The sequence below is a fragment of the Bos indicus genome, chromosome 4 (genome assembly GCF_029378745.1).
Source record: "Bos indicus isolate NIAB-ARS_2022 breed Sahiwal x Tharparkar chromosome 4, NIAB-ARS_B.indTharparkar_mat_pri_1.0, whole genome shotgun sequence".
Lineage (NCBI taxonomy): Eukaryota > Metazoa > Chordata > Mammalia > Artiodactyla > Bovidae > Bos > Bos indicus.
In genome coordinates this window covers 76,434,035-76,451,286 of record NC_091763.1, presented here as the reverse complement: position 1 = coordinate 76,451,286, position 17,252 = coordinate 76,434,035, and the positions used below count along the sequence as shown (strand labels likewise).

The 17,252-nt window shown below is 46.7% G+C and overlaps 1 protein-coding gene across 2 annotated transcripts; it reads right to left on the bottom strand.

The window, feature by feature from the left end:
• Positions 1-8,460, bottom strand: IGFBP3 (insulin like growth factor binding protein 3). Of its 2 annotated transcripts, none has more exons than XM_070787989.1 (5): positions 7,918-8,460; positions 4,740-4,966; positions 4,146-4,265; positions 2,959-3,095; positions 1-1,412 (listed from the first exon to the last, which is right to left on the bottom strand). In XM_070787989.1, the coding sequence occupies exons 1-4, from the start codon at positions 8,318-8,320 to the stop codon at positions 2,970-2,972; spliced, it is 876 nt and encodes a 291-aa protein (XP_070644090.1). In that variant the 5' UTR covers positions 8,321-8,460; the 3' UTR covers positions 1-1,412; positions 2,959-2,969. The 2 variants fall into 2 exon arrangements, with proteins under 2 accessions (XP_070644090.1, XP_070644091.1); XM_070787990.1 differs by lacking the exon at positions 1-1,412 and adding an exon at positions 1,748-2,651.
• Positions 8,461-17,252: the final 8,792 nt, after the last annotated feature.

Genomic DNA, 17,252 nt, shown 5'->3' with positions numbered 1-17,252 from the left:
TTTCTTTATGGTAAAAATTTTATTTACTATTTATAAATACATTGCAAGACAAACTTTTCAAAAATACTTTTTTTTTCTCAAAAACTTAATTAAAAAAATAAAGGAAAGCTAATAGGTAGGCGGAACATCTTTGAGATCCCTTTGTGTTCTCCAGGAGGGCTGTGTGCAGCATGGATCCAACCAGAGGCTGCAGGGGGGTGGCCAGGGACCCCTCCCTGCTCTCCTGCAGACTTGGGAGGGCGCCCCCCAGGAGAGTGGCCGAGCCCCGTGCACAAGCCCCCTCCCTCGGTCGTGGCTGTGTTTATATTCTCTAGCAATGCTTACAACTCATCTAGGATTATCTAGTATAGGTGCTATCATATTTGGACGATGACGTATACACTGTGAACAGTCAGGAAGAGGGTACTCTGTGTGTACTTGTGACTTAGAAAGAAAAGGAGGAAGTCCAAGTGCACCAAGCAAGGGCGATTTTCTGTGCTCCCAGCGTCCCTGACCGGCTCCCCAACAAGCCACTCGTCTTCCAGGTTATACAGGATGATTATTTTTTATACTGTGCCAAGGAGGACAAAAGGGGAGAAATGAAAAGAAACCTTTTTTGCCTTCAAGGAGCTTATCTTCAAGAATAAACTTGCTCTTGAATGGCTGAGTGGGAAAACACTGTTTTCCGCAGTCATCTGGAGAGCCAGGCTATTACTTGTGATGCCTCTGGCAAGTCGCCCTGCCCCCCTGCCCTATGGGGCTTCAGCAAAGCCCGTGTCTTCAGAAAGCTGCCTGACAAAGAAGGGTCAGAAATCCCCGCCTTTGTCGGTTTCCAGAGTTCCCTAGAACATTCTTGTCATTTTTTTTTTTTTCCAAACAAGATTCCACTTGATTCTCTCCACTTGTTTCCAAGCAGTGCAGGCCCCTTGAAGATACAAAATATCTCCTTGGTCCAGGGACCCTGGCCCCGGTAGCCCCGGGTGGGTGTGTCGGGATGTGCAGGCATTAAAGGACAGGGCGTTCCTCTTCTTGATGAGGCCTTGTCTCGTCTTACAAGTGCAGACGAAGCGCGTCTACATGAGCCACACGCGTTGCTAAGGCATGAAGTGGAGGGTTGGCTGCGGTGAATGGGTGGGGAGGGTCCCAGGGCAGCATGAGCTTACGGCTGCACCGTGCTTGAGCTTACAAGTATTTTTATAGGAAGCAACGAGAAAAATCAAACTGCGTTTCACTGACTACTGGAAAGTGGAAAGATGCCAGGTTCACCATGTGGAAGAAAACTAGGCATTTCAAACATCTCTTTCTAAACTTTGGTTTAAAAAAAAAAATCAATTCACCACAAAAAGAAATAGAAGTTGAGGCTGTAGCCAGCTGCTGATCATGTCCTTGGCAGTCTTTTGTGCAAAATAAGGCATATTTGAGCTCCACATTAACTAAAACAGAAAGAAAAAGGAATGTGTTGAAATAAATCTCCCCAAAATCAAAAGGTCTCAACGCCCACCCTGGGATAACAGGCATGACACCCACACATTTGGCAGGGCAGGGGCTCACCCTGCACTTTTTAATGAAGCAGAGGACTCCATGAGATGCCCACGATGTCCACTAACATAGTCACCCTAAAATTCAATTATTTTTTTTAACTTGCAAGGAAACAGAACTGATCACTAAAAATGACATTTTCTTCTGTTTACTTAAATTTGTCTTGAGACCATGAAATATATTTTTTTTTCTCCCAATGGCTCTCAGTTATGAAAAGAAAACAAAATGAAATATGATTTTATTCTTTCACACGATGGTTTGAAATTTCATTTTCATATTATTTTTTTTAGCAAATGATTCATTTATTAATGAGCTTGCTCAAAAATCAAGGAAATCACAAGTCAAAACCAGTCACTAGTTTGCAAAGGAAATACCTTTCATAAAGCCTGAAAACAAAAGTTCAACAAAAAGTTCAACCAAAAACATGTTCATTGTTCCCATCATTGCTAAAACCTGGGGCTGGTACCTGTTGCTTGAGGAGTTTTGTTCTACGATAGTGCAGTGTTAAGTATGACTCATGGGCTTTAAGTGATACTAATTTTTGATAAGATCTTTCATTAAAAGCAGTATTTTATACTACAATCAGATACACTTTCATCTTACTGATCTGATTTTTCTGTGGCTCTTAAGAGTGTCACCAAACAAAGTATAATTAGGACAAGGCCAATTTTATGTTTGGTGGTGCTGGTGGTTTGGTCACTAAATCATGTCCAACTCTTGCGACCCCATGGAGTATAGCCCGCCAGGCTCTTCCATCCATGGGATTTCTCAGGCAAGAATACTGGAGTGGGTTGCCATTCCCGTCTCCATTCATATTAGATTTAAGTAAACTTTATATTAAAATGATACAAGTCATTGACTCAGGAGACCTGTAATGTATTTTACCAGAAAAAAAAATGCTACCATCTTTTAGAAACTCATTCTTTCAACAATGAAAACAATTTACATGTGAAATTAAATGAACCATGAGGCTCGTGGGGGAAAAGCTTAACTTTGGAAATCTTACACTGCATGTGTAAGAATGTTTAAGTGTTGTAAGTTCTTTAAAATGAAGCAAAGTGGAAAAAAAAATAAAATAAAATAAAATGAAGCAAAGTGTCTCTTCCCAGGTGGCGCAGTGGTAAAGAATCCACCTGCAATGCAGGAAATGCAAGAGATGTGGGTTCGATCCCTGGGTTAGGAAGATTCCCTGGAGAAGGAAATGGCAACCCATTCCAGTATTCTTGCCTGGAAAATTCCATGGACAGAAGAGCCCAGTGGGAGCATGCATGTGAGGTGTGTCTCAGACAACCTGGCCACAGACCCTCCCTCCTGCTCTTGTCCGGGCAGATTGAGAGCTCTGTCTTGTGTGTAGGCCACCACCCCTGGGATCTACAGGTGTCCCCTCCCACCAGGGCCGGGTCCTGTGCCCCTGTGGATCTGCCAGTCCCCAGCACTTACGTGGCCACAGTCTACTTGCTCTCCATGCTGTAGCAGTGCACGTCCCCTTTCCCCTTCACGTCGAAGCCCGGGAGGGGCTGCCCGTACTTATCCACACACCAGCAGAAACCCCGCTTCCTGCCCTTGGAAGGGCGGCACTGCAGGCAGAGCACAGATTAAATGAGCCCTGAGGAGGCCCTGCCTTGAGGGTCCTATCAATGGGGCAGGTGGTCAGCACCCAGGATGGCTTCCCAGTGTGGTCTCTGCTACCCTCAGAAAGCACAACTGATTAAGGCCTTGTGTGCACAGCGTGTGTCTGGGGCTGTGATGGGTGGATGTGAGTGCCCCCCAAAACGAGGGGACCTGGTGGTTTTGTGTCCCTCAGGGTCTCACAGGGGTGGACACTGGACCCTGTTGGCCCTGCAAAGTCTATCTGCTGAATGGGGGAGGCATGACAATGCCCCATCTTCCCTGTGCTTGTCACATCTGGGTCTTTCAGCGTACGCCCTGAGCTGTGTACGTGGTACCTTCTCAGGGTAAGTCTGCTAAATAAGTGATTAATAGAAATATACAAAGAGGCCAACGAGATCTGTTCAGTGATCACTGAACAGGATGGGGCCCTCTGATTGAGGTCACTACTACCAACACTTTGAACATGGCTGTGCTGTTCTGTGATTAATTCTGTAGGTACTGTGGTAGGAGTTGTCCCACTAAAAAGTCAGTTGAGATGCTGTTAGAACATGATCTGAAATCTACACAGGTGCACTCCCTGTGCCTTCAAATGAACACATCTCCCATGTGTCTGATCCTGTACAGCTGGGCACCATCAGGAAGGCACGGGTGTATAAGGGTCCAACATGGGACCTCAGAAGAAGCTTCCTGCCATAGGACATCACATCAGGCTTCTTGGGAATTCTCTACAATTGCTGATAAAAAATGTCCCTCCATGGTGCAATGCTAACATGTCCTGGTCCCTCCACGGCTAGTACAGGGGTCCCAGGAGGCCTTACACTGTTCTGCGGGTTGGGAAGGAGTCATGGACGGTGAGAAGACACTCATGTGAAGCTCCTCAGGTCTTGGGTGTGGTGGGGGGGGGAGGGGATAGGAGCGGGAGCAGGGGCTGCATCCAGACGACTCAGGTGGAAGCCTGTTCCCTCGTCCATGTCAGTGGAGGAGGGATAGGAGCAAGTTGCTTGGATGGTGCTCACCTGCTTTTTCTTGTAGAAGCCCTTCTTGTCGCAGTTGGGAATGTGGATGCCCCTGGGGCTGAGCATGTTCAGGAACTTGAGGTGGTTCAGCGTGTCTTCCATTTCCCGGCGGCAGGGCCCCTGGGGAGGAGGCACGGGTTACCTGGGAACTCTGTGTCTGATAAAACCCTGTGACGCCCAGGGAACTGACCACGTGCTCCTCGAGTATCTTTTGTCTGATTTAGTTGTCACCGTTCCTGTGCAGATGCCAACCACAGCCCTGTCTCTCTTGTGATTCCCCAGGGCAAGCTACAGGACTGGGACAGGGACACACAGGCCAGGACACTCAGAGGCCAAGTGACAAAAAGAGGCCAGCTTTGTGAGAACACTGCTCTGCCCAGCCGAGGCCTGGAGAGCAGTGCACTGATTCTCCTGGGATCTCTGCCATAGGGGAGGGTCAATATCCCTTCTGTAAGGAAGGGCTTGCAGCTGCTTGGTGCATCAGCAGGACCACTGGAGTAACTGCTGGGCTCTTGAGTAATGGTGACCCTGTGATCTCTGGATACCCAGGCCAGGTGGCCCCACCCCCACATCAGCAAGAAGAAAAGCTCTCACGTATTCTGTCTCACGCTTGGACTCAGAGGAGAAGTTCTGGGTGTCTGTGCTCTGAGACTCGTAGTCAACCTTGTAGCGCTGGCTGTCCTTGGCATGACCTTTCTTGATGACATCCATCTTGGTGTGGATGGGGTGGAATTTGGAGACGGGCACCCGGTGTGTGCTGGGGCCAGCCTGGTTCTCTGTGCTCCCCATGCTGTGGTCTTCTTCCGACTCACTGCCATTTCCTTGGAGGACACAAGGAGGCACAGACTTGACGGTCATTGATATTTAATGACCGTCTTTTCAAAATCTTACCATTTTGATCAAGTCTGATCTATACAGAAACGTGACTCAACAATTCCAAATAAGTTTAGAAAAAACACCGCGGTAAAGTATTATTCCATAATATTAGTGGTGAATGGTACTCCCTTGGCCTCAAGAAGTCATCTTTTAAAAATTAAATGTGGTGTGCTTCTACAACATACGTGCTGCTGAAGAAAATGCTTTTCATGCTCTCAGCTTTTCCGTATCTCTCACCCTCCACCAGGAGGGGCCAGACCTGAGTCAGTGAAGGCTCAGGCCCATTCAGAACTCTGGTAGGGCTACTTTAGAGCAGGCCTCCTGGGGGTGTGGGACTTGTGGACAAGCATATCTTCGCCCCACCTGGACTTGCTGCATCAGAAGCACTTGGGTGATGGCAGCATCTGGGAGTCAGCAAGCCCCAGGGATTCTGATTCCAGCCTGTCCTAAGCGCTACCAGGTAAAGGGCTCAGATGGAGAAACTGAATTCTCTGCAAAGCAGCTTTACCTCAGGCACCTGGACTCAGGAGGCCTGTCTGGTAGTGTTCTATATGGTGTTCACTGTTGCATCTCTTACTCACTGTCCAGGTAGGGTCTGGAACACTCAGGAGAGCTACACAGACCCCGTGCATCCTGGGGCACTGTCCTGGGTAAGTCCTTCCTACCCCCTTTGCACAGGAGCAGAGGGGACAAGGACATCTCCATCTCTCAAGGCTTACAATCCTCTGTGCCAAAGAGCTTCACTCTGGGAAGGAAGCCACTTCCTGCAGATCTCTGACTGTAGATCTAATGCAGACACACTTGCTATGGGCATTGGAATGTCCACAATGCCACTGGAATGTCAAGGACTCTGACTAAATGTACAGCTGATGTGGAGCCAGGATGCTCTGCCCATTTCTTTTCCTGGATGAACCTGGGATGTTAAGGGAGAAGGGCCAGTAGAGAGCCCCTTCCTTTTGCCTGGTTCTGTGTAGCCACGTATCTGTCACAGGATGGCTTCACTCTGACAAGCAGTGTCCTGAGGCCATCCTCCCAGGTGGGGCTCAGTTCACTGTCTGATCCCGTGTCTACTACACCTGAGGTGCCGAGTGTACTGCTGCAGCTGACCTGTTCTCTACCCTCCCGAGAACACATCCATCTCTCGAGATGGCAGCCTGCCCACCCTCCTGGAAGCCCGCCAAGGCTTCTGGCTCCGGGCTCTGAGGAGCAAATGTCTCGCTTTAGCTTGGAGAATGCTTCTGGAGGGTTGAGTAAGGTTGAAAGATACTCTGCTCTGTTGCAGAAACCCTTCTCTCTTCAGGAGGCTCTTTGGACAGGTGTGCTCACCGGGGAGTTTGGAGAAGTCCCCATTCCCTCTGGTTCTGATTTCCTCACCCAGGAAAAGAAACAGTTCCTTGAAGAGAAGTGGCAAAGTTCCCAAAGGGTCTGGTGTCTGGGAAAGCACAAATTCAACCAGCTCAGATCTGATACAGTAAGTTTTTAATTTGGTTTCAATTTCCTTTCATCTTAGTTTTCTCTTTTCAGGGAAGTACTGGGCCAAAGGGGAATGCTAAGAATATGTAAATGAATGTATTTGCATTTCTTTTTCAAGAACTCTTGAGTAATTTCTTTTGGTTTCTTTCTAATGCCTGCTGACAAGCACAAAGAGCAACCCCTTCCATTTAAGCCACAGATAATGGTCTTAAACTTTTGACTTACTTAAATTTACTTCTCCCCCCTCAAGCGAATTTGAGAAGTCACTTAGATCTTTTTGTAATTTTATAATAAACTACATCAACCTATACTATAGAGATCCTATGACAGTAATCATAATGCCTATGAAAGTCTGGCCCCAAATGATAATATCTGTAACAACTTCTAAGATCACCTTTTGAATTTCCAAAAATGCACAGTAGCAGTGAAGTACACACACAGCAAATGACCCAACTGCCCTGAGTGTCAAACACACCCAGGAATTCTAACAGTCTACTATAGCCAGTGTAAGTTTTAGGCAGTTGTAATTTTACCTTTTCCACTAGTCTTGGAGAGGAAATAGCCTCACCTGGGAGAGGAAACCTGCACGGAGGGAAATTAGAAGGGGACTTCCATCCTTCTAGCCACGGATGTTGGGGCGGGTGGAGGCTAGCCTACTGTGCTCTGTACAGCTGGAGGTTGGAGGTGGGGGCTTTTTCTCCTCGCCTTCAGCGATGTGGAAACTTCTTCACTCACAGGACTGAGGCTGGCTAAGCATGCTTCAAAGTTAGAGGAACACCTGCCACCTCCAGAGTCACTTTTTTCTGAACGTCAGGTTGTCCGACTGCAGAAGATATACCCGGTTCCCACCTCCCTGGTTTTGGGACACCCTGGACGGGACACTGCTTTGCAAACTGTGATCTGTGCATATCTTAGTACTGTTAAAGCCAGGTACCATTTTCTACAACGTGCCTGCCCACATTCCCGGTCCAAATGCACCCAGTCCCGTCCTCTGCGCCTCTAGGTCCGCAAGAATCGTCCGCGCGGACACATTCGTTCTTAGCTCGTGGGAAACCCAAATCGGAATTGGGCCACACAGTACACGCCCACATTTCCGCGCGGCGCCTGCATGAATGGCCGGAGAGTCTCCTCCGTCCATGACCTCCCCATTGACCACTAACCTCCAAATCTGCTCCCTCCCTCCCCAGGGAATCTATAATCCGTTTTCGCCTAAAGAGGTTTACAATTTACAAGAACTCGCAACTCAAAGAACGAAGAGAGTAGAAGGCCGGTCGGGAAGGTACCTCCGGCAAGCGCCCTCGAGTCTTGAGGCTTCAGCTTTCCCATGTACAACCCTTGGGGCGGGAAGAGCTACGAAGTGGCACCACCTCTGACCTTAGCCCAGGGCTGCGCTTCGGCAGCGCATCTGGCGCGGGCAGCTCACCTGACGCGGACGGTAGCAGGTAAGGGCGCAGGCGGCCGACGGCGCTGGCGTTGGCGCAGAGCCCGCGGCCGTCCAACAACGCTTGTAGCGGGCGCGGATCGCCAGGCGGCGGCTGGCAGCGGAGGCCGGAGCCACAGCGCTCGGTGTAGACGCCGCAAGGCTGACCCTCGCGCAGCGCGCACGTGAGACAGCAACCGCAGCCCGGCTCGCGCACCAGCTCGGCGCACGGGGGCGAGGGGGGCGGCGGCGCGCACTGGGCAACGGCACGCGCGTCGCACGGCTCGCAGCGCACCACTGGGCCGGCGCCCATCGTGCCCGCCCCAGCTCGTGCCGCCGGCGGTCCGCGGAGCAACGTCAGTGCGGTCAAAGCCGCAGCCCAGAGCGCGGGGCGTGCCCGCAGCATGGCGCCCGCCGCGGGGGCCGGATGCTCGTCCGGCCGGGGGGCGCGGGGACTGGGCGGCAGCGAGCTGAGCGAGGCTGTACGAGCGGGGCCGGCAAGGGCCGACACTCAGCTTGGAATAGCTGCTGCGCTCGCATCTGGGCGGTCCGGGGCGAGCCGGCCGCTATATAGAAGCCGGGCGGCCGAGGACACGCCCCGGAACGGCGCGCCGGCTGCGGGGCGGGGGGCGGGCCGGCGCAGACCCGGCTCCGCCGACCAGCGCCTAGCCCTGTGTTGCAGGGTCGAGTGCGGGGGCGCATAGCCCGCGGCCGCCCCAGCAGGCACCTGTTTCGCTACTGCAAGCCCGGCGCCCCCACCACCGCCGCCCCCCGCCCCCCCCATTCCCGGAAACCTGGCAGCCCCACCAGTCTGCAGTCCCAGGTGCCTCCGGCCACACAGGCGTCTTGGTCGTCCCGGGGTCTCCTGCGCCCCAGGCCACGCCAGCGACCCTGACCTGGGCCACTCCCTTGCAACCGCCCTTCTCTCTCTGTGGCCCAGGCTGAGGTCGCTCCGCGTCGAAATGGTGTCAAGGAAACTGGTGAGCGCAGCTTCTCACCGTGTGTACTTTGCAAAACTTTGAAAAATTTAATTCCTCTGGTCGGGGGGTGGAGGATGCATTTCTGAATGAGGATGCCCGATTCGCATCTAGGTCTCAGGGAGCCAAGGACTTGGGGCTTTACCACAAGCACCTCGCCCCCCACAAATGCGCGTCTGCAGGTGCGCACGTTGTCTTCCCTCTTTCCAGATAGACTTCTCAATGCCATGAGGGTTCGCACTTTACGGGTGTCTGCAAGTCCCTGGTTACTAAAGTGGACCGGCGGCAAATGGGTTTGTCAGAGATTTGACATCACGCTTGTCTTTGTTTTAGGTATTTTCCCTGATGAGGTTTTCAAATAGAGCTTATATTCACAACAAAAGAATATATATATAAAAAAAAACAATAAAACGAGCATTGCTGAAGCGTAATTAATAACTGAACAGTCCTTAAAATTGGTTGATATTCACTTTTTTTTCAGGCTAGTTTTTTTCAAGTTCCCAGCGGTGCGTTTAAATGGAGACTCGGGGAGTCTCGCTCGTCTGTGTAATCTGAACACTTCGCATTATGCAGGGTGGGGGGCGGGGGGTGGTGAGCCGGAGGGCACAATTGCTCCCCGAAGTCTCCGCGAATCCGGTGGGCCAGCTCCGTGCGAGTCTTTTCAAGGGTGTCTGCCCTCCCCTTCCTTAGGTGACCAACAGAGGACGCCAGTGGTCCAGGATTGAATTGGGAATTATCAATACACTTTCAAGGTTCTTAAAAAGAGCCTGTGGATCAGCAGTGGCAACCCGCGATAACACCACGGGAGCGAAGTCTCCTGGACGCTGCGGAAAACGGATACTCCCCGGCTAGGAGGAGGATAGGCATCTAGGAGGAGCCTTTTGCAGTTTGCAGTAGAAACATCAAATGAGGACCTCCTTGCGTTCCCTCTTGTCCATAAAGGACAGGAAACAGGATGGGACATATCCCTTTTCACTAACAGAATTCAGTTGGCCTGATTATGATTGGTGATAGCTGGGGTCAGCCTGGTTATCTTCACCTCATGACAGAAACCTCCCATATTCTTCCTCCACCCTGGCCAGAGCTCTCCTCTTTGAGTGTGTGTGTGTGTGTATGTGTGTGTGTGTGTGTGTGTATCACCATAGCTAGCCTCCTTTTAGAAATTGGCAAGGCCAATTTACTCATACCAAATAAATAATAATAGTAATAATTGAGAGTCTTCCCTGGTGGCTCATATGTTAAAGAATCTGCCTGCAAAATGCAGGAGACCCAGGTTTGATCCCTGGGTCAGGAAGATCCCCTGGAGAAGGGCTGGCAACCCATGCTTGTATTCTTGCCTGGAGAATTCCATGGACAGAGAAGCCTGGCTGACTAAAGTCCATGGGATCGCACAGAGTTGGACACCTGAGTGACTAACACGCACACACACACACACACACGCAATTATTGAGGTTCTACAAAGGAGAGGAGATCAAAGGCAAACAGAGGATTTTGCCTCCCCCAGTCCACAAAGCCACAGCCCCTCGTTTCTGTTACCCACTGTACCCCACCCAGAACTCAGACTAGATTGCCCTCTTTATTGTGAACTGTGCCATAACCATTACTCTTTATTCCCTTTCTCCTGTACTACTTCTGCATCCGTATGTCATCTGCTTTGACAGCCAAGAACAAGAACAGAGTCTTCAATTTCATTGGAAAGTTAAAGGAAACAAAACTTGCTCCTTAATAATTAACCATGGATAACTTGACTGATATTTTAGATGGTTTCTACATCAAAAGAATCTTGGAGTGGCAAGTCCACCTCTGTTTAGTACTGTGTTATACATGGGATGAGCTGGTCTTTGGTCAGTATGACACTTTTTACCAGCATTATCATCTGAGTAGTGGACAAGGGACGCCCAGGGAGAATGTCTAAGTCACCCTGGCCTTGCATTTGGAAAAAAGGTGAGTGTTCTGCGAGGGAGTCCCTAGGGGGCGCCTAAGCGCCAGGATGTCCTCCAACAAACCAAAGACCAAGAAAACTAAAGGTTATATTTTAACTTTCAATAACATTCCACAACCACGTTTTATAGACTGTCATGGCCTTTTTTCTGAAATCTTGCAACAGGAAGTAAGTAAATCTGTGGCAGTGATGTGGGAAAAATTGTATTTCAATTTTAGTCATTTTTATTTGACACAACTGCAGGGAACCACACCCCTCCCCATGGCCCCCCTTCCCCCCCTCCAATGTAATTGTTGCAGGGTAAACTTGGGATCTTGAATGGGATAAAACTTAATTTTATGGCATACTAATTTTGTTCAACTTTAATTAATCTGGAGTTTATGGTTATAACATAAACTATAGCAGTTAGTAGGAAAGATGGCTTTTCCCCCTGGGGAAGGTACTTGGCATACAGTTGCTGAATTGTAGCAGACAACCATTGGCATGAAGGACAGGAGACAGGATGGGACATTTCCTTTTCACTAACAGAGTTCAGCTGGCCTGGTTATGATTGGTGATTGCTGGGGTCAGCCTGATTATCTTCACCTCATGACAGAAGCCGCTCATTTCTTGGAGCCCACTGCTCAGCTCACAGACACCTTGTCTCCATATGACATCTGCCTCCCTTGCTTCTCTTCTGCCCTAGCTGGACATGCCACCCTACCGTCTCTCTCCCTGCCTCTAGCAGCGAGCTCTCTCTTCCACATCCCAGAGGTGTAGCTGTCAGGTTTACCTGCCAGAGTAGGCTTTGAACAGAAACGTTCTAACTCCTAGAGGGGAGTGATGTTACAGACCTGTTTCAGGGATGGGTGCCATTCTGCCTAAAGCTTTGCCATTTCCCACTAGGAGATGTGGGGGTAGGGAAAGGGAACCTAATTTCTCCTCTATCAGATGGTCTGCTAGGTAAGCCTCCTGAATTTGTGGATGCATCCCTGAATTTGGGGATGCACTGGGCTTCCCCAGTGGCTCCGAGGTACAGAATCTGCCTGCAATTCAGGAGACACAGGAGATGTGGGTTTGATCCCTGGGTCGGGAAGATTCCACTGGAGGAGGGCATGGCAACCCACTCCAGTCTTCTTGGCTTTAGAATCCCATGGACAGAGGAGCCTGGCGGGTTCAGTCCATAGGGTGGCAAAGAGTCGGACATGACTGAAGCTATCTGATCACGCATGCATGGAGGACACTACTGCTGGGAAGAACACTAGAAATCACCATAACCTACAAATGACACCATTAAGAGTTTATCTGTCCTCGAACTGAGCACCTCCATGTGCTGGCCACAGGGTCTCACAGGCTGCTGGAAAGACTGATGGGGACCAGACAGTGGTGGGCAGTATGACCTGGGAAATACAGCAGAGTTTACTAAGTCTATTTGTGACTCCGAGGACGAGGGGTACAGACTTTCCTATGGAAGGAGCTTCAAGAAGTGGTGGCATTGGAGTTGAATTTAAAGAGGGGTATGAGCATGCCCATGAAAACTCAGCAGTGGCCACAAGACTGGAAAAGGTCAGTTTTTATTCCAATCCCAAAGAAAGGCAATGCCAAAGAATGCTCAAACTACCACACAATTGCACTCATCTCACAAGCTAGTAAAGTAATGCTCAAAATTCTCCAAGCCAGGCTTCAGCAATATGTGAACCGTGAACTTCCAGTTGTTCAAGCTGGTTTTAGAAAAGGCAGAGGAACCAGAGACCAAATTGTCAACATCTGCTGGATCATGGAAAAAGCAAGAGAGTTCCAGAAAAACATCTATTTCTGCTTTATTGACCATGCCAAAGCCTTTGACTGTGTGGATCACAATAAACTGTGGAAAATTCTGAAAGAGACGGGAATACCAGACCACCTGACCTGCCTCTTGAGAAATTTGTATGCAGGTCAGGAAGCAACAGTTAGAACTGGACATGGAACAACAGACTGGTTCCAAATAGGAAAAGGACTACGTCAAGGCTGTATATTGTCACCCTGCTTATTTAACTTATATGCAGAGTACATCGTGAGAAATGCTGGGCTGGAAGAAGCACAAGCTGGAATCAAGATTGCCAGGAGAAATATCAATAACCTCAGATACGCAGATGACACCACTCTTATGGCAGAAAGTGAAGAGGAACTAAAGAGCCTCTTGATGAAAGTGAAAGCGGAGAGTGAAAAAGTTGGCTTAAAACTCAACATTCAGAAAATGAAGATCATGGCATCTGGTCCCATCACTTCATGGGAAATAGATGGAGAAACAGTGGAAACAGTGTCAGACTTTATTTTGGGGGGCTCCAAAATCACTGCAGATGGTGACTGCAGCCATGAAATTAAAGGACGCTTACTCCTTGGAAGGAAAGTTATGACCAACCTAGATAGCATATTCAAAAGCAGAGACGTTACTTTGCCAACAAAGGTCTGTCTAGTCAAGGCTATGGTTTTTCCAGTGGTCATGTATGGATGTGAGAGTTGGACTGTGAAGAAAGCTAAGTGCTGAAGAATTGATACTTTTGAACTGTGGTGTTGGAGAAGACTCTTGAGAGTCCCTTGGACTGCAAGGAGATCCAACCAGTCCATTCTGAAGGAGATCAGCCCTGGAATTTCTTTGGAAGGAATGATGCTAAAGCTGAAACTCCAGTACTTTGGCCACCTCATGGGAAGAGTTGACTCATTGGAAAAGACTCTGATGCTGGGAGGGATTGGGGGCAGGAGGAGAAGGGGACGACAGAGGATGAGATGGCTGGATGGCATCACTGACTCGATGGACGTGAGTCTGAGTGAACTCCGGGAGTTGGTGATGGACAGGGAGGCCTGGCATGCTGCGACTCATGGGGTTGCAAAGAGTCGGATACAACTGAGCGACTGAACTGAACTGAACTGATGAGCATGCAAGGACCTCAGCTCTGTGTACCTGGAGGGATGAGGGAGGCTTTGGAATGGACAGCACTGGTGTTGGCATGTGTCAGAGGAAGTGGACCTCTGAGGTGTGGAAGAGAAGAGAGAAAAGTTCAATAAACTGAATTGAGAAGGTGGCACTGGTGGCATTAGAGTGGGCACTTCAAAGTTAGTGCCATCCTGCTTTGCTGACAATTTGGAGATGAATGGAAGGCCTCCAGAGAAAGGGCTTGGGCATGTTCTGAGCAGAAGACAAGCCTTCTGGGACTGCCCCGCCCCCCAACCCCTGCTCTCCAGGGGTTAGGGGTGGAAAGGCAGGTTTCTGTCCAGCACAGTGATTCTGTGCCACAGCCTTTTCTCTCCCAAGAGCATTGTTCTTCCCATGGGCCCAGTACCCATGTCCACACAGTCATTTACAGGGCAAGGGCTGTTTCTCTGTTCTGGTTATTCACAGTAGGGCAATTCCTATGTGTGTTTCAAATCCAGCTTTTGTTCAAGCTGAAACTTCGGGAACAAAAAAGGAGATTGGGACCTTGATCACAGGAAATCTGAATGTTTGCCCACCTGCTGACTCTTTCCTCCCCTTACTGGCTTCTGACCTGGAACAGGTTTCTGAAAGGGTGCTGTTGTGGATCTCATGGCATCTATGGAAGGGTTAACTCTTGGAAACAGTCATGCCCACTCTGTGGGAAGTTAAGAGTTTATTCCTGTATTCTCATAGCCACCTGAACAAACCTTATATTAGAAGTTTTATTCTCAAATGAATGGAAGCACAGAGCACCTGCTCCCCTCAGATGCCTGATTCCTTAGTTCAAATGTTTGCATGTTTTTAGTTTCTGCTCTCTTTGGGGATAGTATGCAGTCTTCAAATTGTCCATGGACATAACAAAGTCTTTCCCTGGCAAATAGGGAGCAAGGAAGATTTGGCGGGCATTTTTCATTTGGTTGGCACCAACATACATCCTGTCACCTCCCAGCCAGTGATCTCCTTTCTGTCACTCTGGATTAGTTGGCATTTTCTGGAATTTTCAGTGAATGGAATTATACATTATAGACTGTTTTTAGTCTGGCTTCTTTTACTCAGCATAATTATTAATATTTTGAGATTTATCCCTGTTGAGTCAGGGATAAATAAGTAGTTCATTTTTGTTGTTGTGGAGTTGAATCCCATTGTATAGGTACAATCCTGGTTTTTTAAGTCTGTTAACCTGTTGGTGTATATTTGTGTTGTTTTCATTCTTTGGCTATTAAACATGAAACTGCTGTGAAGATTCATGGACAAATATTTGTATGGATGCAAGTTTTAAGTTCTCCTAGGTAAATACTGGTAATGAAATACCTGGATTATATTATATATAATCATATATATGTAACATATATAGTCATATATGTCCACTCATATATATTCATATATAGAATATACATATATATATTTTTGATGTTTGTGAAGTGAACAAACTGTCAAACTGTTTTCCAGAATGACTATATCATGTTCATTCCCACCGGTAGTGCGTGGGAGTTCCAGTTGCCAACAGTTGGGATGGGCAGTCTTTTTAATCTTAGCCATTCTATTAGTTAAATAATGGTATCTCGTTTTGGTTTTAATTTGCATTGCCTTAATGACTAAGGATGTTGAGCATTTGCTTTGTGCTAATCTGTTGTCTGTGTATCTTCTCACTTGTGAAGTGTCTGTTCAAATTGTTATCCATTTAAAAAAATTGGGCTGATTGTTTTCTTATTGAAGTTTGAGATTTCTTTATATATTTTTGGATACAATTCCTTCTCTACTGAATATATGATTAACAACTGTTTTCTCCCAGTCTGTGGCTGGTCATTCAAGGTTTTAACAAGGTCTTATGGAGAGTGAAGATTTTAATTTTATAAAGTGCAGTTTGTCTTTTTTCTCTTATAAATTATGCTTTTAGTGTTGCATTTAAGAAATCTTTGGCCAACTTAAGGTCACACACAAAGGGTTTATCTTGTTTTCTTCTAAAAGTTTTACAATTTTAGCTTTTACGTTTAGGCCTATGGTCCACTTGAGTTAATCTTCAAATATGGTGTGAGGTTTGAATTGAAGTTATATGTATATCTTTATTTCCAGCATCGTTTTCTGAAAAGACTATTCTTCTCCACTGACTTGCTTTTGTGCCTTTGATGAAAATTAGTTGTCTGTATATGTATGAGTGTATTTTTAGATTCTTTGTTCTGTTCCATTTATCAGTTCATTATCAGTCCATTATCAGCCATCTCTATATGTCTATCTTTATGTCAGTATCATACTGTTTTTACTTACTGTAGCTCTATAATAATCTTAAAATCATATAGTACTAATCCTCCAAATTTGTCTTTTTTTTATTAAAAAATTGTTTTGGCTTTTCAAGTCTTGTAATTTTCACATACATTTTAGAACCAAATTTTCAATTTTTCTCTTTATAAATATGGCTACCAGAATTTTGGTTAGGACTTCTCTGAGTCTAGAGATCAATTTGGGAAGAATTGACCCCTTAACAGTACTGAGTCTTCAGACTCATAAACACAGTATATATGTATAGACTTATTTAGGAATTCTTTATTTTCTCTTAGCAATACTTTGTATTTTTCAGTGTTTAAGTCTTTCATATGTTTTTTCAGACATATTCCTAACTATATCATATTTTTTGGATGTGGTTGTAAATGGTATATTTTTAAAGTTTAAATTTCTAAGTTTTTATTGCTAGTATACAATTAATATGGGTATATTGATTTTATATCCTGCAACTATGTAAAACTTACTTATTAGTTCTAGTAGTTCTATTATTTATTATATCATCTGTGAATAAAAAAGTTTTACTTCTTTTCTTTTTTTTTCTTCCAATTTTGATGCTTTTACTTTCTCTTGCCTCGTTACCTTGGCTGGAACTTCTAGTATGATGCTTGATTTGGAATGGTAAAAGAGGACCTCCTTGTTTTGTTTCTGATTTTGGGGGAAAAACATTCAGACTTTCATAATCAAGTTTGATATTAGCTATAGGTTTTGCATGGATGACAGTTAGCAGGATGACAAAGTTCTTCTCTCTTCCTATTTTGCACAGAGAGCAATTTTTAGGAATAGATATTGACTTTTGTCCAATGCCTTACTGAATCTATTAAAGTGATCTGTAGCTTTTCTTTTTTAGTTTATTAGTCTGGTAAATTACATAGAATTATTTTCAAATGTTAAACCAGCCTTGCATTCCTGAGATAGCAACCACCCCTGCCCCCCATCTCTTCCCCCAGCCCTTTGGTCATGGTGTATTATTTTATGTATTTATGAACCTGGTTTACTAACATATTTTTTCAGAATTTTTGCATCTGTGTTCATGAATGTTATTAATCTATAGTTTTTTCCCTGGTAATATCTTATTTCTGGGAGAGTTTGTATAGAATCTTGATATTACTTTATATATTTGGTAGTGTTTATCAGTGAAACCATCTGGGCCTGAAGTTCTCTTTATAGGAAGTTTTTTAATTGTTTTGATTTTCTTCTCTGCAGGCCC